This window comes from Sturnus vulgaris, chromosome 29 (genome assembly GCF_052056855.1).
Source record: "Sturnus vulgaris isolate bStuVul1 chromosome 29, bStuVul1.hap1, whole genome shotgun sequence".
Classification (NCBI taxonomy): Eukaryota; Metazoa; Chordata; class Aves; order Passeriformes; family Sturnidae; genus Sturnus; species Sturnus vulgaris.
Genome location: NC_142271.1, coordinates 2,902,740 through 2,922,264, shown reverse-complemented (window position 1 = coordinate 2,922,264; position 19,525 = coordinate 2,902,740). Strand labels below are relative to the sequence as shown.

Genomic DNA, 19,525 nt, shown 5'->3' with positions numbered 1-19,525 from the left:
AAATCTGCTACAAAGAGAAGACATATATTGTACATCTTTGACCCATATACACAAGAACACAATATACACAGAACGCCTCGGAGGAGTGGGGACGTTGTCAGGAGGTTTTTGAGAGATGTTGTTCCCATACCAGCACCCCCTCTGTGCCTTCCCCACACACTGCATGGGGCTGTACTCACATAACATCAGTCACCAAAAGTTCCACCAGGCTGGCACGTGTCATTGCAGGTGTGTGTGTGGATGGAGTGGTCGTGGCCCCCGTTGTGCCTGCCCTGCTGCCCTGGGGGAGAGGTAGGCGAAGAGGATGGAGAGGAGGAGGGAGGGCAGGCACGAGGGACTCTCTTGTGAACCCACAAAGTGCTTGGGGGGTCTCTGGACCCTCGGAGCGAAGGTAGGCCCTGAGAGAAACTTCTTGCCCTGCCACCCTGGTGGGGAAGGATTCTGCAGCCAGGCAGGTCTCTGATAAGGCATTTTCATCTGGGAGTTGGCGCAAAAGTGTCAGAAGAGAGGAGGGAGCAGATGGGGCAGCGCACGTGGTGCAGGGCAGCAGGAGGCAGCAAAGCCGAAGTGGTCCCGGCCAGACAAGGCCGGGACAGGAGTGGAGAGGACAGGAGGGCTTCGACCCCGGCTCAGTTTATCTGGAAAACTTCCCCCATGTTCTCCCTCAGCCCCTTGAAGCCTCCCTTCCTGGCGTGAGCCACCAGCACGGAGTGAAATACTGAGAGTCGTCAAAATGGCACATCCAGGCGCATGGAGTGGCAGACAGGCACACGTTCAGAGTTAAGACAAGAGTTCAGGTGAGCTTTGTACAGCAAGGAGCAGCTCCTGGCTGGAGTGTCTGAGGACTTGGGATGACAAAAATGCCACAGTGATCAGATCGGGCCAGGACGAGGGGTGGGCACGGGAGGGAGGAGCCAGTCTGGGCACCTATCGGCGGTAATGGTTTGGGGCATCTGCAAACATGTACTTGAGTCTGTAGGCTTCAGCCAGCAGCAGCCCAATCTCTTCATTACCCCAGTGTATCGTGGGCAGGTTTTGTAGCAACATCAAAAGACCCTGGAAGAGGGGAAGATGCTTAGTTTGGAGAGGCTGAAGGCAGAGCACAGATCCAGTGCAGGCTTGGGGCCAGCCTGAGCAGTGGTAGCAGTGCTCAGTAACTTTTGCCCACCACGCTCGCAGGTCTGAAAGGCTCAGGGACAACATCAAGATGTGCTTGGATCTAGATCTGAACCAGTGAAGCACCCCAAGCCCATTGCAATAAAGGGTGCTGCTATAGGGTTACAGCTGGACACAGGAGGGCAAACACTGAGATCACAGCTGGAATGGGATGTTTGAACCCCCCTATAGCTCAGTTCTCTGTCCTGATCACCAAGGCTCAAGTTACTTCTAGACACAGCTCCTGAGAACAGATGACCTTGGAGCCAGCTCTGACAGTTGTCTACGTCCACACTGGGCTCCCAACCAGAGCAATTCTCTCCCCTCTACTTCCCCAGGGAATCACCCCCAACCTCAGGCTCTTACTTGGAAGTCTTCCTCATCCAGGATCTCCTTCCGCCACTTGATCAAGAAGGCAGCACAGACGTACAGGTGGAAATGGGAGAATCCTTCTGGCTCTGACTGTGGACAGCAAAACTCGGGGTGAGCTCCTGCAGCTCAGCTGGAGAACAACCCCCCAGCCACAGATGTCCACCCTCCACCCAGCTGCCTGCAAACATCCTGGCCCACACTGCTTTGTTTCCCTCAGCACCCCAGCTGGTGCCAGGAGACCTCTGTGGGTCTGTACTGGGGACAGGGACACTGGGGACAGTGACAGGGAGGCCAGTGCATACCTGGTAGGTGTCCCAGAGGCGGATGGTGCAGCGGAGGGGGAGCTCCCTCATGAGCAGATTGTTCATCCAGCGAAAGGCAAACTGCAGGTACTCGACCTCGTACTTCCTAAAGTGATTATGTACCTGCTCTGAAACAGCACATTTCACTTACACACCTGGGGCTCACAGTGCCCCAGCTCCTGCATGCTGCTCACAGCACAGTGCCTTTCACACACTTCCAGGCTGAGACCTTTTTCTCCCAAATTCCTCCTCTCCTCACCCTGTGCTGTCACCAGGAAGTTTCTGGCTGACCCTCCCCTGCTCTGGTTCCATGAGTGTTGTCAGAAGTGTCTATCCCTGCCCTGAGAGTTGTCCCAAAGGAGGCCTCCCTCTGCTGTGACAAACCTGAGCAGGCTCCCGTGTCACCTACCATCGATCCTGCTCACCAGCTCCTCCAGGGCTTTCACTTTCTTCTGGATCCCTGGCTGTGCAAAGGTGTAATTGTCCTATGGAGAGAGGCCCCAAGTCAGAAGCAGCAGCTTTAACAACAGTTAGAAATGATGGAGCCCAGATCAGCAGCTGGACAGTTGGGATGAGATTATCATGAGCACCACATCTGCCTGCTCTGAGTTCCCTGGTCAGGATGGGGCCATCTCAACAGCCACAGCACCCACCTCCCCAGCATTTCACTGACATTTAGCTCCATGAATGCTAGAGCATGCAGAATACTCACCCAGACAGGGAGAGGAGACAACTACACTGCCACCCCAGCGAGGGCAAAGGAATTCCTGTGGCCCTAGAGGCTCACCTGGATCCCATCCAGCAGCTTGCTCATGCACCAGAAGCTGTCAGCTTCAATGCTCCGTAAAACATCCTGGGACAGGTTTGTCACGTCAAAGTTTTCCACATCCTCCTCTGCAAAACAAAGAGGGAAGAGCATCAGGGAGATGGGGGACACCAAGGACATGGGAAAATCCCAGGGGCTTTGTCAGGCCAAAGCTTTGCAGGAGACACTGCAACACTCCCTGTGTGTCAGGGGTGTGCCTGGCACAGTCACAGCACCCATGCACTCACCTATTTCTCCAGCTGAAGAACCCCAAAAGATTTGTTCAGGTCTTGCTGCCCTGAACCCAGTCCAGCTCCCCAGGGAACCACAGGAGGGATCCCATAGCATTTTTGCCCTCCTTTCTGGGACAAGGGCTGTGCAGGGACAAAGCTCTGGCACATTGGAACCCCTTTAGCCAGAGCAGGCCTGCCCTGGGGGACAGCAGGTCCGTGCCAGCTGGGAGCACCACAGGGAGAACTGGGAGAGGGGAAACCTTCAGTGCAGCCAGAAACCAGGGAAGGAAACACTGCCCATGGCCTGGGGCAGCACAAGGGAGCTGCCAGCTCCTGCTCCCAGCTCGATTCATCAGCATCATCCCAGGACCAAAGCACAGCAGAGACACCCAGCCCAGAGGCTTCCTCATGAGGAAGAGCTGCCAAAGCTTCAGGAACCTCTCTAGGAGAGCAGGACCCTCAGGCATAGCTGCAAGGACCCAAGAGCATGCAGAGATCTTCCTGGGCAGCAAAGAAGGCACTGAGTTAAATCCAGCACAGGGACAGCTGGGCCATGTGGCAGACAGGGCTCAGCTTTGTGGGGTTTCTGCTCTCCTGGAGCTTGGCTGGCAGGAGAACTCCAGCAAGCAGAAGCTGCCCCATGCACGGAAGAGCCTCGGTGTGGGGGAAGCAGAGATTTGGGCAAGTTTGTTTTTCAAACCAAGGGGGAGTCTGACAGCACAAGGGTCAGTGGCAGCTCTGTCCCCAAAGGGTTCTCACAGAGTGAAAAAGGTTCCTTGCTTTACATGGGCCTGTGAACCCCCAGGGTGTGTAAGGCAGAGATGCCTGAGGATGGAATGACAATGGTGCTGGCTGAGCTTGGAGCACAATCACCTGCTCCAAGCCAGGCTCACCTTAACCTGCTGGCAGTGGGACCGAGGTGGGGAGACAGTCAGGAGACACAGGTCTGACTCCTGGCTTCACTGACCCAGCAGTTCTCTCCCTTTTCTCCTTGGGAAGAGAGCACCCACCATGCTGCTGTCATGCCACTAAATCAGATCAAACTACAGGGCTAAGCTGGCCCATCTCCAATTTCAGAGGCTCAGAAATCCTGGCAAGCATCTTTGATGTTCCTTGGAAAAAAGAGAAGGAGAAGATGGGGCTCGGGGCTGGAGCCAGGCTCTTGGCTCAGATACACTGCAGGCACTGCCACAGGCTGGGGAAAACCAACACCAAGAGATCCTGCCTGGAGCAGGAAGGGCAGGACAGAGCCAGTGACTCCAACACTGCTCCCACCTCTGCTTCTCCTGTGGGGCAGGGCTCAGCTCCAGAGCTAACTGCCACCAGGAGCTTTAGGGACAAACAAGAGCTTAACCCACTAATCTCACAATCTTGTACTGCAGAAAAGAGCAGCAAAGCTCTTTTCCAGCTGCACATCATCATCACCATCCAAAACTGTCACTCTTCTGCTGGCTTCTCTACAGCCACTCTCACGTGGTGCAGGTAGGGAGAAAGGAAGGTAAAATCTATTTGATGTGCATCTCCTTTCTGAGGTCTCACAGAGAGGAAGGTGCACGGGCAGGCAAAGGAGCAGGACAGGGACATGTGGACACCCAGGATGGGTGGCAGGGGCAGGCTCAGCCCTGAGGGAATGAGCCCTGTGCAAAGACCTGCCTGTGGATGGAGGACCATGATGGAGAAGGGGCTGTGGGGACCTGCCCAGGTGATGGGGAACACTGGAACACTGCTGCTTGCACCAGCACAGGGACAAGAGGAGCAGCTCTGGCAGCACCCCCATGTCAAAGCAAAACAGGGGCAGGAGATCCCCAGCCGGAGCCAACACACATTGCAAGAGGCTTTGAACCAAACCCCAGGTGTCTGGAGTGTGGCTCAGCACAAACACCTGCCTAGCAGCAGCTCTGAAGAGGCCTCATGGAAAGGAAATACCCAACATATGGCTCTGACAGGGACTGAAAGGAAGCCACTGGCCTGGTGACAGCCACCTACAGCAGTGCCACACTGAGCCCAGGGACAACAAGGGCTCAACAAAAGCAAAGTTCCTGTGAGTGACATTTCAAAAGGGCTCAAGGAGGACACAGGAGAAAGAAAAGACCAGAGAAGCCAGGGCTCCATGCAGCCCCATCCCTGCTTTCCATAGAGAGGCTTTAATGACTCCTCCTATGCTGGCAGTGGGGGCTCAGGGCAGGACTGGAGAGCTGGAGGAGAGTTAAGCCCAGCCTCAGCTCACAAATTCCCACAGCTCTGGGCAAGTCTGCACTGCCTGCAGCGAGCCCCAGGCCAGGCCAAAACTGGAGGTCAGGATGAGTGGTGACACAAGTGTCCCCATTGCCTTCACCCAAGTTTCTGCTCCTGCAGTGACCTCATTGGACTGGGATTAGGATTTAGTGACAAAGCCAGCCAGAAGCAAATAAGATCAATACTTCCCATGGCACTGCTCCCCTCCACAGCCCTGGTGTGGTGCCAAACAGGTCCCAAAGCCAGGACAACCTCTAATGCAAGGCCTGGAATCAGGGATGGAAGTGGTGTCACTCAGGCAGAGAGCACTGGGAGAGACTGCAGGGCCAGCTCTGACACACCTGGGGATGCTGAACTCACCTCTGAGCTCTGTCACTGCCATCCTAAATGCAAACACAGCCCTGAGAGCTGGGAGTGACTCAGCAGAGGGGCTGCAGGACCTGAGCTGGGGGGGACTGAAAGCTCAGTGTCCCCGTGCTTGTTATGCCCTCTCTGATGACCTGGAGAAACAGGGATATGTTTCCTCCAGGAGGTGCTGAGCTGTCATTCCTGCCCCAATTCCTCAGCTGCCAGAGCATCTCTCTACATCCCCATCCTCCCCAGAGGTGCTGTGTGCCTGTGCCCATCCAGAGGGCACCAACAACAAGCTCAGCTGCTCCTGCAGCCTCAACACCTCCCTCAAGCTCTTCCTAAGCAGCACCTGCATCAGCCAGGAGGAAGAATTACTCCAGCTATGGAGCAGTCAGTGGCAGGGGCCCAAAGCTTCCATGTTTGCTGCCAAGCAGCTGAGGCAGTGGTGCCCATGCAGGATGCAGGGAGAGGATCACAGGAGATGAGCCAGCTTGCCATGCTGTGCAAAGGGGAAAACACCACAGCTAAAGCTGTCCCACCTGCCAAGGGTGCACTGCAGTCTGCCCAGCACCTGGAAGCAGCAGCAGGTCTGGATCCAGACTGGGAAAAGCAACTGGTCCCAACTGGCAGAAGGGGGCTGAGGAGTTCAGACAAGGACTGGAAAATTCTGGGGATAAACTTCTTCCTGCCTCAGCCTAGCTGGTGTTTTCTGAAGCTGGTCAAAGGGGCACACAGGATTCAAGGCATTGCTCAGAAAGAAGAGGCAAACAGTGGCAGTGGGATGCCTTCAGACAAGCTTACAAGATGCAGGTTAATAATGGGCTCATCCAGTCCCCAGAGCATCCAGGGCAGCTGGGAAAAACTGCTCCCTGTGAATGTTTCCCCTTCAGTTCCCCTCCTTCAGGACCTGGAGAGGCCCAGATCCTTCCTGCACCTTCCATGGTGATGATGGAAAGGCATCAAGTGGAAGGCCCTGAAGTGTGGCCAAACAGCTCCCACCCTGCCCCGAGGCTATTTAATGTATTTAATGTATTTAATGTATTTAATGTATTTAATGTATTTAATGTATTTAATGTATTTAATGTATTTAATGTATTTAATGTATTTAATGTATTTAATGTATTTAATGTATTTAATGTATTTAATGTATTTAATGTCTCTGCACACAAGGGCCTGGAGCTTGCTGGGTAACTGCTGACTGTTTCATTGTTTGTGTCAACTCCAAACAAAGGAAGCTGCCAAACTGTTCCCTGGAAGTGACTGCTAAGGTAGGAGCCATTCCCTGCCCAGACCACCTCCCTTTCTCCATTGCCATTTTCCCCTTTTCCAGCCCTTGGAGGGAATGCCAGACAAGCCCACCAAAGGATGTTCCAGGCCTTGGGCTGGTAACAGAAATAATGGAGAAATTATCAATCAGACACACCAATCAGCTGGTGAGCTCCGAAGAGAGATTTTAAGTGATCCATAGAAAAGATGATTTGTTGTCTGCAAATGCAATACCTGCCCAAAGCAGGGGAGGATGGATCAGAAGTCTACAATGAGCCTGGCAGTGGGACCAGCCTGTGAGACTGCTCCATGAGCAGCTCCTGGATTGAGCAGCAGCAGAGCAGGGAGTCATCCTGGCCTTGTGTTTCAGAGCTGAGCAACATCACCAGCTTGTGATCTCCCACCTCTGGCTGCCAGCTCTGTCACACAGGCACCCCACGATCCCCAGGGAGCTGCAGTGGTCCCTGCTGTGGGGAACAGCCCCTCAGAAGCTCCAATGCCAGCATCCCAGGGGACACGGTGGGCAGCCAAGCAGAGGAGCCAGCTGGCAGCACACTGGGTTCCTTTGGGATCTTGTGCTCAACAAAGCACCTGCTCTGAAAGGAGAGAAGAGATTTGAGGATGGAGCCAGTGCTGGTGCCAACTTCCCAGAGCAAGCTTTCCAGAAAATGTAAAGGAAAATTTTCCAGGCCAGTTGTACACTCCCCTGTGAGCATGGGAATAGCCACAGGTGACACACAGGTGTGTGTGCCATACAGGCTGCTCCCTTTCCCAAGGAAGATAAAGCTTAAAAAATACAATGAGAATTTCCTTTGAACAAGAGACTTCCCACAGAAAGGTGAGCTGTCCCTTGGGGTGTGCTGCACAAGGATTACCAAACTGTGCAAGGCCTCTCCTGCTGCAGGGACTTGGGTGCAGCACAGACTGAGCTGATCCAGGCTCCAGGGATGCTGAGAATCAGTGATCCAGCATGGAGAGCCCTCAGCCCTGCCCAGCTCCTCAGGGGCCTGTCTGCAAAGGCAGCCACGAGAGGAGGCTCCAAATCAATGACTTAAATCCTGTTGCAGAGGGGTTATGAGGGACTGACCACTGCCAGCTCTTCCCTATGGAAATTAAAGGCAATTATTGATTTGTCTTTTAACTCTGACTCTACAGAAATCAGGCAGCAGGCAGCCACCACAACAGCTTGTGACCTCATGGCTGGCTTTGAATCCCAGGCTCTGGAGACAGAAGGGTTGTTGTTGCTTGGCCAAATTCAGCACAACTGCTCTCCTGAAAAGGAGCTTTTCCCTGCAACCCAAGTTTCAGAGAGAGCTGGAAACATTCAGAGAGGAAGCTTTAATCAGGGGTGAAAACAGCCCTGGAAGATGGTGAGAAGCACAAACCCAGCACTGAGCCAACAGGGCCAATGCAGCATGAACTCTGCTGCCTCATGCAGGGAGAGATGATCCCTGACACCCAACAGGCTGCAGGACTGCAGGAAGTCACACCAGGCAGCCACAGGCAGCTCTGATGATTCACACCAGCTCCCTCCTTGCCTAGGTCACTCACTGTGCACAGCCCTGCTCCTGAGCCAATAAATCAATCCTGAGCAAGTGGCCTCTGCCAGGACTGAATGCCATGGATGCTGCTCAGGCCACAGGAGAAGCCTCTCAAAGGGAACCTGCTCAGATCTGATCTGCTCTTCCCACAGAAGGGATTTCACTCCAGCTGCCATCAGAGCCACACTTGGTGCCTTCTCCTTTGCACTTCCCAGGGATCAACCCTGCCCACACTGGCTGTCTCAGTGGCAAACAAGGTGCCTCAGCCCTTCCCAAGGCCCTCAGCAGAGGCAGATCAGTGCTAGTTTACAAAGCCTTAGGCCTTCACTCACTTCAACTTTTGGATCAGATCTTAAAAATATGAATTCAACAGGATTTCTGTCACTAATACAGTCTTATAAATTCCTTTTTCCTTCTATTTACAATGAACACTAAGAGCCTTTAACACAGGGATTATGACATCCCAGCATTAATGTCAACTCCAAAACACAGCTAGAGCAAGAATAAAAACACCATGGGTAGAAAGGATTTGATCTCCAGCTAAAAGCAAGTGGCTGACAAGAAATTTAGAAGCAGCAGGGAGAAGCCAGTTTGCTTTCTGAAACTCTGTTTGAGAAACACACCTGTACTAGCAGCAAGGGAAGGAATCTGTATTTAAACAGTTTATTTTATATTCTCAGCAGGGTCTCTTTAAACTTCACTCATTCCTCCTAGAGCAGGAACTGCCTGCCAAGTCCAAGCTTTGAGAGCAAGACCCTCCTCCAACTCTATCAGGACTTTGCCTGAGCTCCCTCAGTGCCTAGAAGATCTCAATCCCCTCCAAGCTGAGAGGTTGTTAAGTGTATTGAAATGCAAACCCACCCCTAGCATTTCACCTTCTGTGGGGCTCAGCAAGATTATGAAACTGAAGTCAACTCAACCAGGGAGCAGAGACACTGCAAGAGGTCACACTACAACTTCAGTGGCCCAGGCACTCTGAATGAAGAGCACAACATCCTCTCCTCCAGTAGAGCAAGTTTTCCTCATGCCAGCATTTCACACCTCTTCAAACCCCACTCCAGGAGCGCTTAGAGCAGCAAGTGTCACTTACCCACGTGCTCAGAGAGGAACACAACAAAGAACGGGGTGACCAGGTCATTGATGCCCTGCACATAGCCGCTGGCTGGGTGGCGAATGGCCCAGATAAACAGGATTCTCTCAAAAATCTAGGGAAGAACCAGGGAAAGCAGGTACCTGCATTAGCCATGCACAAAGGGAAGGCAGAAAAGCATAACTGCTAAGCTCAGGGAGAGCAGACCATGCACTGACAGGCTCTTCTGCAGCAGTAAGGTCATGTTAGAAGCATAAAAGTCCTAGGAGAGACTCCTGTGTCATCCACAGAGCCCACACTCAGGCCAGCCCACTCTTCAGACAAGACAGTCCAGGCTCCTCATCAAAACCTCTGCCTGAAGAAATGCAGACTCAACTTTTCAAGACCCAGACAGCTTAATATCCACAGGACAAGGGTGCCTCTTGGCAGAACAGCCTCCTTGGCTGAACATCAGGTGGGAAGATGAGGTATCAGCACAGTACTTCCAGTAAAACACCACAGATCAGGACACTTCCCAACAGGACAGCCTCCCTCATCACAACAACATTCCCAGAGTGCCCCAACCCCCTGGACACCATGCTCTGACATACACATACACACACTGAGCTTCTTTCCAGAGAGGACAGGTGCCCTCACCTCCTGGCCACCTCTTGAACCCATCCCTGCCCAGGTTGTTCCCATGAAAGAGGTTTTGAAGCAAAACAGAACTACCCTATGTTCTGGTTCAAACACCTTCAATTTGTCTCAAAAAAAAAAAAAAGTTTCAGGTTTTTTACCAGCTCTTGGCTACATCTTGCCAAAGAAGAGATGACTTCATAATCCCCAAGCTCTAAGTTTGATATCTTTCAGAAACATGGGACAAGACCAGACAGTTCCAGGAGGTATTTGCATCAGGAGCTGCCAGGCAGGGAAGTTTCCCCACAGAGTTAACTCTCTAGAAGCAGTGCTGGCCTCACTCCACACACACATCCCATGGCAAATGCAGGGCAGCAGCTTCACCCCCCCTTACCTCCTGGACAAGTGGCTGCTGGAAGAGGGGAATGAGTGGGTTGGTCCTTGGAATGTCAATGTGGATCTGGAAAAGAAGGTGGTTACATACACCAGCTGTGCTTTCCAGGGACACAGTAACTTGTCACAGGCTAACAGAGGAGGGATCCACCATCAGTGTTCCCCCAGGCAAGAGCTGACAAGCACAGTGAGGGCTACAGATGAAACTGTACTGAGAAAATCATCTACAGTTATCTGCAGTCTGCTCTGCTCATGTGCAGGCAGGTAGTTCAGTGTGGAGGCCACTGGGCCTGCCACAGCTCCACCCACAGCCCTGGAGGGATGTCCCTTGAATGGGCTCTGATTAATTTATCTCAACCCTCCTGGAGAGATGGCCCTTAGGTGGGCACATCCCACCATGCCCTAGTAGCCATGATAATCCTTTGTAACCCATTGCTCTTTCCCCTTGGTACCACCCTTGCTTTCCCCCATTAAAACCCCAGTTTTCCCCCCAGTTCTCAGGGGAGCTGTCATCCCTGGCCCCCTTCACAGAGCTGCTGGATCATAAAGGAATCTCAGTGGAATTGCCATGTGACACTTCTGTCTCTCTGTCCCCGAGTTCACCTGGAATGGCCTCGCAAGCAGAGCTGAAATCACTGAGCTGATCTCACTGAGGGCTGATCACTTGTGGCCACAGGCCACAGCTTGCTGAGGTTTATCCAGCACCAGAGATCTGCCAGAGACCCCCCCTGGAAGGCAGCCCCTTGTGGGACCCTCTCTCTGGGAAGGTTGGCAGCTTCAGAACCACGGTCCCTCACCCCAGAGAGAAAACTCCTCCCAGCTACAGCTGGAGCAAGTCCTGGCATGACCCCACCCAAGGGGACAAGCAGCAGCAAGAGACAGGAGAGGGCTGCAGCCAAAGCAGAAAGGCAGGAGGAGGGTTCCTACCTGTCTGTAGGTGTCCTGGTGGTGCTCCTCGTTCCGGGAGTCGTAGTACTGCTGGATGAAGCCAAAGTACTCCTCCCTTTTCCTCTGCAGGGTCAGCTTCCGGCGCTCCGAGTTGGCAGGGAGATAGCCCTGCAGTGCGAAAACTCAGCTCAGGGCAGCCCCTCCTTCCTCACCAGCCCCTGAAATCCTGCCAGCTGTGCACCCACAAACATCAGGCACACAACTCAGGAGCTAGGGAAAGCTTTAATGGAATTTGGAATAATCCAACTTCATCAGATTCAGCTCCCCAAAAGAGAGTGAACCACTCAGTCCCCACACCTTTGGGCTTTGAGCTCAAAGAGGATGCAGCAATGGCACTCCCAGATCAAAAATCCCTACAGCTCACCTGGAAGCTGGGCACTGGGCACACACAAGCAAAGCTGGCTATGGGGCACAGGCAGGTGTAGGAGCACGTGTCCCTGAGGTGGCACAGTCCTCCCAGGCTCTGGTGTCACAGCCCCGGTACTTACTGACAGCAGTCTCCACGTCACAGGCCGCACCTCTCTGGGCACTCCAGGCCAGCTGCACTTTCTCAGCTCATCTGCAAACGGACAGTGGTGGCAATGCATTAGATCCTAGGCACGTCCAGGCACCACTACACCTAGAAGGAGAGGAAAGCCCAGTCTGCTCCTGCAGGCTCTGGAGACAATGAGCCTCCAGGAAGGCTCCCACACTAGCAATGACTGGGGATGTGGGTCTGCTGCAAGGAGAGCAAAGACGATTTCAGTCCAGCTCAGGAACAGAACTGGGAGCTGCAGGGTCACCAGTGTGCCAGGACCTGAGTTCTCATGCAGAGCTCAACAGCCCAACCATCATGTGCAAGATGGAGAATGATTAGGGACAGACAGGGAGAGGTTGGAGGACATCACCATCTGCCAACAGAGCGATTCCTGCACACACCCATCTGGTACAACTGCAGGCAGTGATTTTTTTCACCCCAAAGCAGATCTGATGCAGGCAGCAGCCCCCCTCTGCCCTCCCCTGCCCACCCAGAGGCACCCTCACTCTGCCCCACTCACCCAGGTCGGTGTTGTGGCTGGACAGGAGCTGCCGGAATTTCTCCAGGCGCGTTTTCTCCCGCACGGTCATGGGAGGAGCCCCAGAGGCGTTTTGGTCAGAAATTCGAGCCACGAGGGGAATGACAGGCCGGAGGGGGAGGGACTGCTGCTTCTGCAGGGGGCTCCGCACACAGGCCTCCTCTGGCAAAGAGCAGAGGCTGCACTGAGCTGGGAAAGGAGGTTCCACCTCTCCAACCCCACCTCACACTGTCAGACACTGCAAATTTCCCCTTCTGCTCCTCAGCACCACTGAACTGGATCAGCAGTTCACAGGCACTTGTTTTGGCTCTTCCACCACTTCTCCCCATTTCTGCCTCCTTTTCTTTTACCTGGCTGCAAGTGGATCAGACTCTGCTCGTGGGTAGGACACAGGAGACAAGGCAGAACTGACGTTCAGATCTGCTCTGCTCTCCAGATCCAAACACCAATCAAGCTAATTGCTAGTGCAGAGAAGAGGAGCTGATGGGCTGCCAGTGCCATCTCCTGAGGTTGTCACTGCACAGGCAGACAGGGCAGAGCGAGCAGGGGCTGCTGCTGCCCAAGCTGTGTCAACATGACCTCACCCAGACCTCTGCTAAGAGCAGCACACCAAACCACAGTGGAAGCAAACAGTGAGCAAGTCCCAACAAGAACTTAACAGATCTCAAAACTGACTTAGCACCCAGAACATGGAATACTCTGGGACAGACATGCCTTTATGCACGGCATTGAGCAGCTGAGGACACAAGCATTAAAGCCAGGCCTCTGAAAATGGCTCCTTGGAGTACATGATATTAAAACGAAGCAAAAGCCTCTGTTGTGTTTAAGGGCTGTGTCACAGCCTCTTGCCCATACTGGGAGTAGCAACAAGCAAGTGTTCAGGGGCCAAGTAAGAGAGCACTGGAGCAGGAGGCTGCTCCTGAAGATGGCTCTTACCAGAGGTCCTGGAGAGCTGGGCCTCGCTGCTGGACTTGATGACCTTGCAGTTGGTGGGCAGGTCACCCAGGGCAGGCTGGCACCGCTCGGGCTTCACCCGCAGCTTGCTGTGGTTCTCCAGAACCTGTGCTGCCGTGGCCTTGGCCACTTTAGAGTTCAGAGTTTGCAAAGAGGATGAGGAGGAGGAGGAGAAGTCCTCGTCTTCATCATCCCCGATGTCCCAGGCGTCGCTGGTGCTGCGGGCAAACTCGTGGAAGCTGGAGGCCTTCTTGCTCTTCATGGGCAGCCCAGCGGCCTTGGAGCGGTCCTTGATGAAGCTGGGAGCCAGAGGAACGGGATCAGAGCCCTGCTCTCGGATGAGTTCATCTTCTTTCCTTTCCCCACGCCCTCACTCCAATCAGCCAATCCCCTTTTTGCACTTTCCCTGTTCCTCCTCCCAGACCTGAGGAATATGTGAAGTCTCTCTGGGCTGCCCACTGCCAGGAGTGGCTGTCACGGGCTGCTGTGACAGCAGTCTCAGAGGCCACAGTGGCAGCACACAGCTGGAGAGGTGCCAGCCTTCCTGGCTCAGAAAGGCAAAGGAGAGACAGGTACGACTCCTCCAGCTCTGTCTTCCCCCACCCTACACAAAACAGGTAGATTAACACCCAAAAAGAGGTCTTGCCTGGAGAACCTGGAGAGAGGCATGGCAGAGAGACACAGAGCACAGCTCCTTCCATGGACACTCCCAAAACAGCTGCAGTTGTTCCCAGCAGCCAGACCAGCCTGGGTCTGTTCCTCAGGCACAGAAGGAATTTACTCTTAAGCTCCAGGAGCCAAAGTCCACCACCTGAAGCAGGGAACTTTCACCACTACACAGCATGGGACAGGGACAAGGAGGTAGCTCAGACCAGGAATTCTGCCTTTTCCTGCTGGGAAGGCTGCTGCAGTTCTCCAGCCTTGTAGCTGCTGGGCAGCTTTACCTCCCTTCCCCTTAATTCCTCCAGCTCCAAAGAGGAGCAGAAGGATCAGACACTGCTAAAAAAAAAAAAAAAAAAAAAAGTCTGTTTCCTTTGATGTGGGTGTTACTGTATGGATTTCTGGCCATAAAGGGCACCAGCAGATAAGCTCTCCCTGCAAGCTTTCACAGAGCTCAAGGCAGCACCACACCCCACTGCTGTCCTTCTTTATTGCAATATTACAGTGCCAGGGATGCTGGAGACCTCCACCTACTGCAGAGCTGAGCCCCAAAGCTGCCAGGCCTTGTGGCCTGCATCTCCAGGAGACAAACACTTACTTTTTGGTGAGCCTGGAATCCAGTGGAGGATGCTGTGCTCCATAGACAGGCTGAATGCTGCAGCAAGGAGAAAAAGAAAAAAACCAAGATGCTGTAAAAAAGGTCCTACAAATAACCTCAGCCTGAACTGGGGTCATGTTTCTTGCCTGCTATTGGGAGCTGAATAAAAGACCAAAAGCAGCTTCAAAAACCTTCTAACTTACAGGATCCAAAATACCACATGCAGATGAAGATTTGTTCTTTGCAGTAGCAAAAAGCCTTGTTTAAACTCTTAGGCCTGGTCCAGCCTGAGCTGGGGTTTGAGATCTGCTCTTTCCTGCACCACCAGCTCACTGCACATGACCACGTGTCTCAGCCTACCTGCTGCATACTCTGATATTTGTTCTCTTTTCCAGCAAGGGGAACTCACCCTCCCAGGCCCTGTGGGACAGGGAAGGACTCCAGGCAGTGACACTGGGGCTCCTCCATAAATGTACTTTCGGGTTTGAAGCCCTTTAGGGTTTGCTGGCCCTCAGGACCACAGCCAGTGCCACGAAGAAGGAATGCCTGGCACAGTACATGGTTTGACTCAGGTCCAAATCCTGGTTTAATCAACTACTTCCTATGTAGCCTGAAATGAGTCACCAGTCCCTGGTTCCTTGGGACTCATGGGACAAGGAGCCTGAGGGCTCCAGGCCCTACATGGGGATCATCACCTCAGAGAGGAGCCACCAGAAACACGCTCAGCACTGTTTTTACAGACTCTGGAGGTGAGACAGGGATCCTGAGTTATCACCTGCATTGGAGGAACTATTCACAGCCACCCCACCCTGGAAAACAACCTCTGGAAAATAAGTCCTGCAATGCCACGGCAGAGACAAAGGCCCTTTCAGGGCTGGCACACAAGGAACAAGCTTCTCTTGGGTCAATAGAGCTGGCCTGGTTTCTAGGAGCTGCAGATGGTGCCCAGCAGTAAAACCAGCAGAGCCCAGCCTTGGAGGAGAGCAATGGCAGCCTGGTGCAGCTGGGAACAAGCTGAGGATGCACAAGCAACTGATCCAGCTGGCAGGGGAGAGATGCAGAGAGCCAGGGCAGAGGCTGGGAACAACCACAGCACAGAGAGATCCTGGTGGAGCAGCCCAGCCAGGGGTGGGCTCACACTGCAGTGCTTGTCCCTCGTGGTTGGGAGTGCTCACTGAGTTTATCCATCCAGGATTAAGCCTAGGACAGAGTGTGATGACTAATGAGCACCTGGAAGTCAGGACAGCAATTAAGCAGAGGCACCTCCACGGGTGGACATAGCAAAGAGATGATGAGGAGTAAGAGGAACGAGCCCTCCAGATCAACATTGCTTCCCAGTGACTTGTGACAGCTCCCTGCAGGACAGGAGCCAGCAGAGCCTCTCCCATGCCCAGTACCAAACTCACACTGTCCCACGATATCCAGCACAAGGCTCCTCCTCCCTGCCAGGACCCACAGGCTGCCAGTGGGGATTCACCTGGGAAGGCCTGGACTACACAAGGCCAATGAAGGGTGTGTGCTAGAGAGAGGAGGGGATGTGGCAGCCAGTGCTGGGGGAGGAAACCCTTTCCTGGGGCTCTGAATCAATGTTAGATACAATGGCAGAGGGTCCCATCTGCACACAGCTCTTTTTTAAAGTCTTACAACCCAGACACTCCCAGACAAAGAATCTCAAGCTGATCTAAGCTGTGCTCCCAGCCTGACTGGTCCCCTGTTCTGTCCCAGTTTAAACTCTTTGGGACAGGCATTTCCTGTTACCTGGATGTTCACTGTAGGGTACAAGGGGTGACCAGTGGTGTGAGGTGCAATGGCTGTGTGACACCTCACAGGATCATCACAGGGTGTGGGTTATTGACGCTGCAGCAGAGCATAGCCATGAAACACCACTGCCCCTCTGGATACAACACATTCACTTCCAGCAGGCTGTTCCTCCCCTTTTAAAACAGCATTTAAATAACCCCAGCAGACCCTGGCTGCCCATCTCTATAAAGAGCAAGGAATAAACAACACATCACAGAAGACAACACACCAGAGCACTCAGCCAACACATCCCTAGAAAATTACCAGGCACTGAATTCCCAGTGCATAAACCACAAGACAGCATTTAGAAAAACAAAACAGCATTTACCAGTTCTAAACCTACACCTAAAATCCACTCTAAATCTACACGGACCAAAAGCTAATAAACTTTATTAGCAAATAAAAGCTAATACAACTAAGTGACCAAACACACAAAGTGTCATGGAAAAGGAAGCTAACACAGTATCCAAGTCCCTACAAAGCCTCCCTCTGCCAGATTGTCAGGGGAAAGAAAGGAGAGAGCCAAGAATCTGAACAGGAGGATCTCTCAAAGCTCAGATGAAAAAGAAAGGGAGGTTCATGTCTAGTGACCATGGATGCAGCACATCCCACCCTCTGAGGCAGGCTGCTGTAGACCTGTTGGTGACTGCCTGGAAACAAGCAGCACACAGGAGGTAACAAGGCTCCTGGATCCAGGAGATCTGCCAAGCAGGCAGTTAGGAGAAGGAGAGAACACTGCCAAAAAGTTCCTGATGCAGAGTGTCACAGCCTGCTGGCCAGACCGGTTCACCTGGTTTGTGCTTTCCAAGGCAAAGCCCAGAATTCACCAAGTGCAGAAGAGAGCTGCTGTCCAGGACCACCAGCTGAGAGCATGGCTGAGAAATCTGGGTAAGAGACAGGAGCAGCTGGAAATAACCCAGGGAAAGCACAGGATTTTCCTCCCACAGGAGCAGCAGAGGAGGAACAGAGAGCTCCTTGCTCTCCCTTTGCTTACCACAGACATGGATTGTCCAGCCAACCTGAAGGAGCTGCACAGTGACAAGCAGATGAGTGAAAGCACTTTAGAAGGAGATATTTAACTGGCCTAGCAGGATTTAAAGCCAACTAAGCATTTCAGTCTGCACCCCAGGAGACGAAGGGCAGGGTTCAGATAAGGCAAATGAGAGCAAAAGTGAGGAGCATCAGGCATGAAAAGCACTTGAGAGAGCCTCCACAGAGAGGCTGGTGCCCTCTTTCCATGTCAGCCTTGCGACTAGGGGTTGTAGGGAGCCTCTCCTTCACCAACACCAACCTCTTCCTAAATACCGTGTCAATCCCACATTCCACTTGTTTCTGCCATCCCTGAGTGAGCAAAGGTGCCTTGAGAGGAACCAGGACACCACAGCCAGAGGAACTGAGGCAGGGGCGGTACAAGCAGAGCCCTCCCAGTCCTTTTTCTCGAGCAGAGGGGGACCAGGAGAGGTCTGGAGAGGGCAACGGGGGGTTCCAGGGGATGTCAGGGACACCCCTTGGGGACAGAGCTGCTGCCACCCAAGGTGCCACCTCTAAGGACTTCGGGAAGGATGAGTTTTCTTCAGGATCTGTGGAAAGGAGGATGGTACAACCTTGGCTCTGAGAGCACCCCAAAGTGGCCTCCAAGGCACCCCGATCCCTCCATCCTGCTTCCCATGGGGGGCACACGGGGGTCCCCGTAGCCCCCACACCGCCTGCCTTGTCCTGCAGATGAGGGAGCAGCTCTCACCCTACCCTTGTCCCCTGCACATTACGCCTTCCGCCGGCAAAATTTCCGTCCCATAGCCCGGGGTGACCCTGGCATCCCCTCTATTTCAGGAAGGAACCCCGGGGCCCCCAACCAGCTCCTCAGCCGGGACAGATCCTCCCGGTATCCCCCGAGCTTACAGGGGTGCCCTCAGCCCCAGGAGCAGCCTGGGTGACAGCCCCATCCCCAGGCAGAGCGGCGGCTCCAGCCCCAGCCGGAGCGCGGGGGGCGCGGCCCTCGCACCCCTTCCCCGGAGCTCACCTGCCCGGCAGCTTGGCGCTCCGCTTCCAGAACTGCCTGCCGCTCTCGGCCGCCATGGCGGAGGGCGGGGCGGGCCCGGCGGGCCGGCCAGCCCGCGAGAGGGAGCGGAGACCCCCGGCCGGCCGGCCCCCGGCGCGGTGCGGGGCGCGGAGCAAGGCGCGGCCCCGCAGCCGCCTCAGGGCCGCCCGCCCGCAGCCCGCCGCGCCGCCATCTTGGCTCCGGGCGGGCCCAGCGCCGCCATTGGCCGCTGCGCGCGAGGCGTCGCAGATCCACCAATCGCAGGAGGGCATGGTTGTGACGTAATCGAGGGCGGGGCCTGCTGCGCTGGCGGGGGGGGCGAGACCATGGGAGGCGCGGGGGGGGGGAGCGGGGCGGCACCACTCGGCTCCGGCAGGGGTGGCCCAGTGACATTTTCTGGGATTTTGGGATTTCTGCTTTTCCAGGGAATTCGCGGCTCAGTTTCATCCCCGCCCTGGATCCCGCTTGCTTCTCGTGTGGCGTTTTATGTCCGGTGAACTGGCTGCTTCGGTCTGATACGGGAGCTGTTTCTGTTCAGACTTTTAGAATTAAAAAAATTAAATAAATTAAAAATTGCCTCCAGGCAGCGTGGCATTTTCTGCACCAGACGCTATTATTTGTCTTCTTTTTATTTATAGTGCGTAAAGCCCATAAATAGTGCTGCAGATTGGAGTAACACCTCTCATATTATTACTATTATTCTCCACCCCACTTGCTCCCATATGGAGCACTGAAGAATAATTATTAATTAGTAATTATGCAAATATTCTATTGTATATGCAAATTAGGGGATAAAATTTCTTCCCACTGCCACCCTATAGCCAATACCTAACACCTGCAGCACAAAGAATTGGGGGAAAAATCCAAACAAATAAACAAAAAAAAAATCAAAACCAAAACCCCACACACGTACAAAATAGAACGGCATAAAAAGAGTCAAAAACCTAAACCATTAAAAAAATTAAAAAGCCAGCAACCACTCCAGGACCATGGAGAATAAACGAGAAACAAAGAGTCCAAGCTTGGAATTGGTTGTTTTCACATTTTAGCTATCTGTGGTCTGGGTATCTGTGGTCTATTAATCTTTCTAATATCTACTTTCTATTCCTCTATT

At 53.5% G+C, this 19,525-nt stretch overlaps 1 protein-coding gene across 1 annotated transcript; it reads right to left on the bottom strand.

Moving 5' to 3' along the window:
- Window positions 1-8: 8 nt before the first annotated feature.
- On the bottom strand, window positions 9-18,576 carry TBC1D22B (TBC1 domain family member 22B). The gene is made up of 13 exons (XM_014872767.2): window positions 18,394-18,576; window positions 14,574-14,630; window positions 13,298-13,614; window positions 12,344-12,523; window positions 11,795-11,865; window positions 11,286-11,414; window positions 10,360-10,425; window positions 9,351-9,465; window positions 2,617-2,723; window positions 2,239-2,314; window positions 1,830-1,957; window positions 1,522-1,617; window positions 9-1,056 (listed from the first exon to the last, which is right to left on the bottom strand). Exons 1-13 carry the CDS (start codon window positions 18,447-18,449, stop codon window positions 928-930), a joined length of 1,527 nt encoding a protein of 508 aa, XP_014728253.1. The 5' UTR covers window positions 18,450-18,576; the 3' UTR covers window positions 9-927.
- Window positions 18,577-19,525: the final 949 nt, after the last annotated feature.

Excerpts from the sequence above, each read along its gene's own strand:
- TBC1D22B (XM_014872767.2), bottom strand. The coding sequence starts at position 18,449 with ATGGCGGCCGAGAGCGGCAGGCAGTTCTGGAAGCGGAGCGCCAAGCTG. Across the intron at positions 11,866-12,343 it reads CAGCCACAACACCGACCTGG|ATGAGCTGAGAAAGTGCAGC; the intron begins GTGAGTGGGGCA and ends GTCCGTTTGCAG. Across the intron at positions 1,057-1,521 it reads TGGATGAGGAAGACTTCCAA|GGTCTTTTGATGTTGCTACA; the intron begins GTAAGAGCCTGA and ends CCCCTCTTCCAG.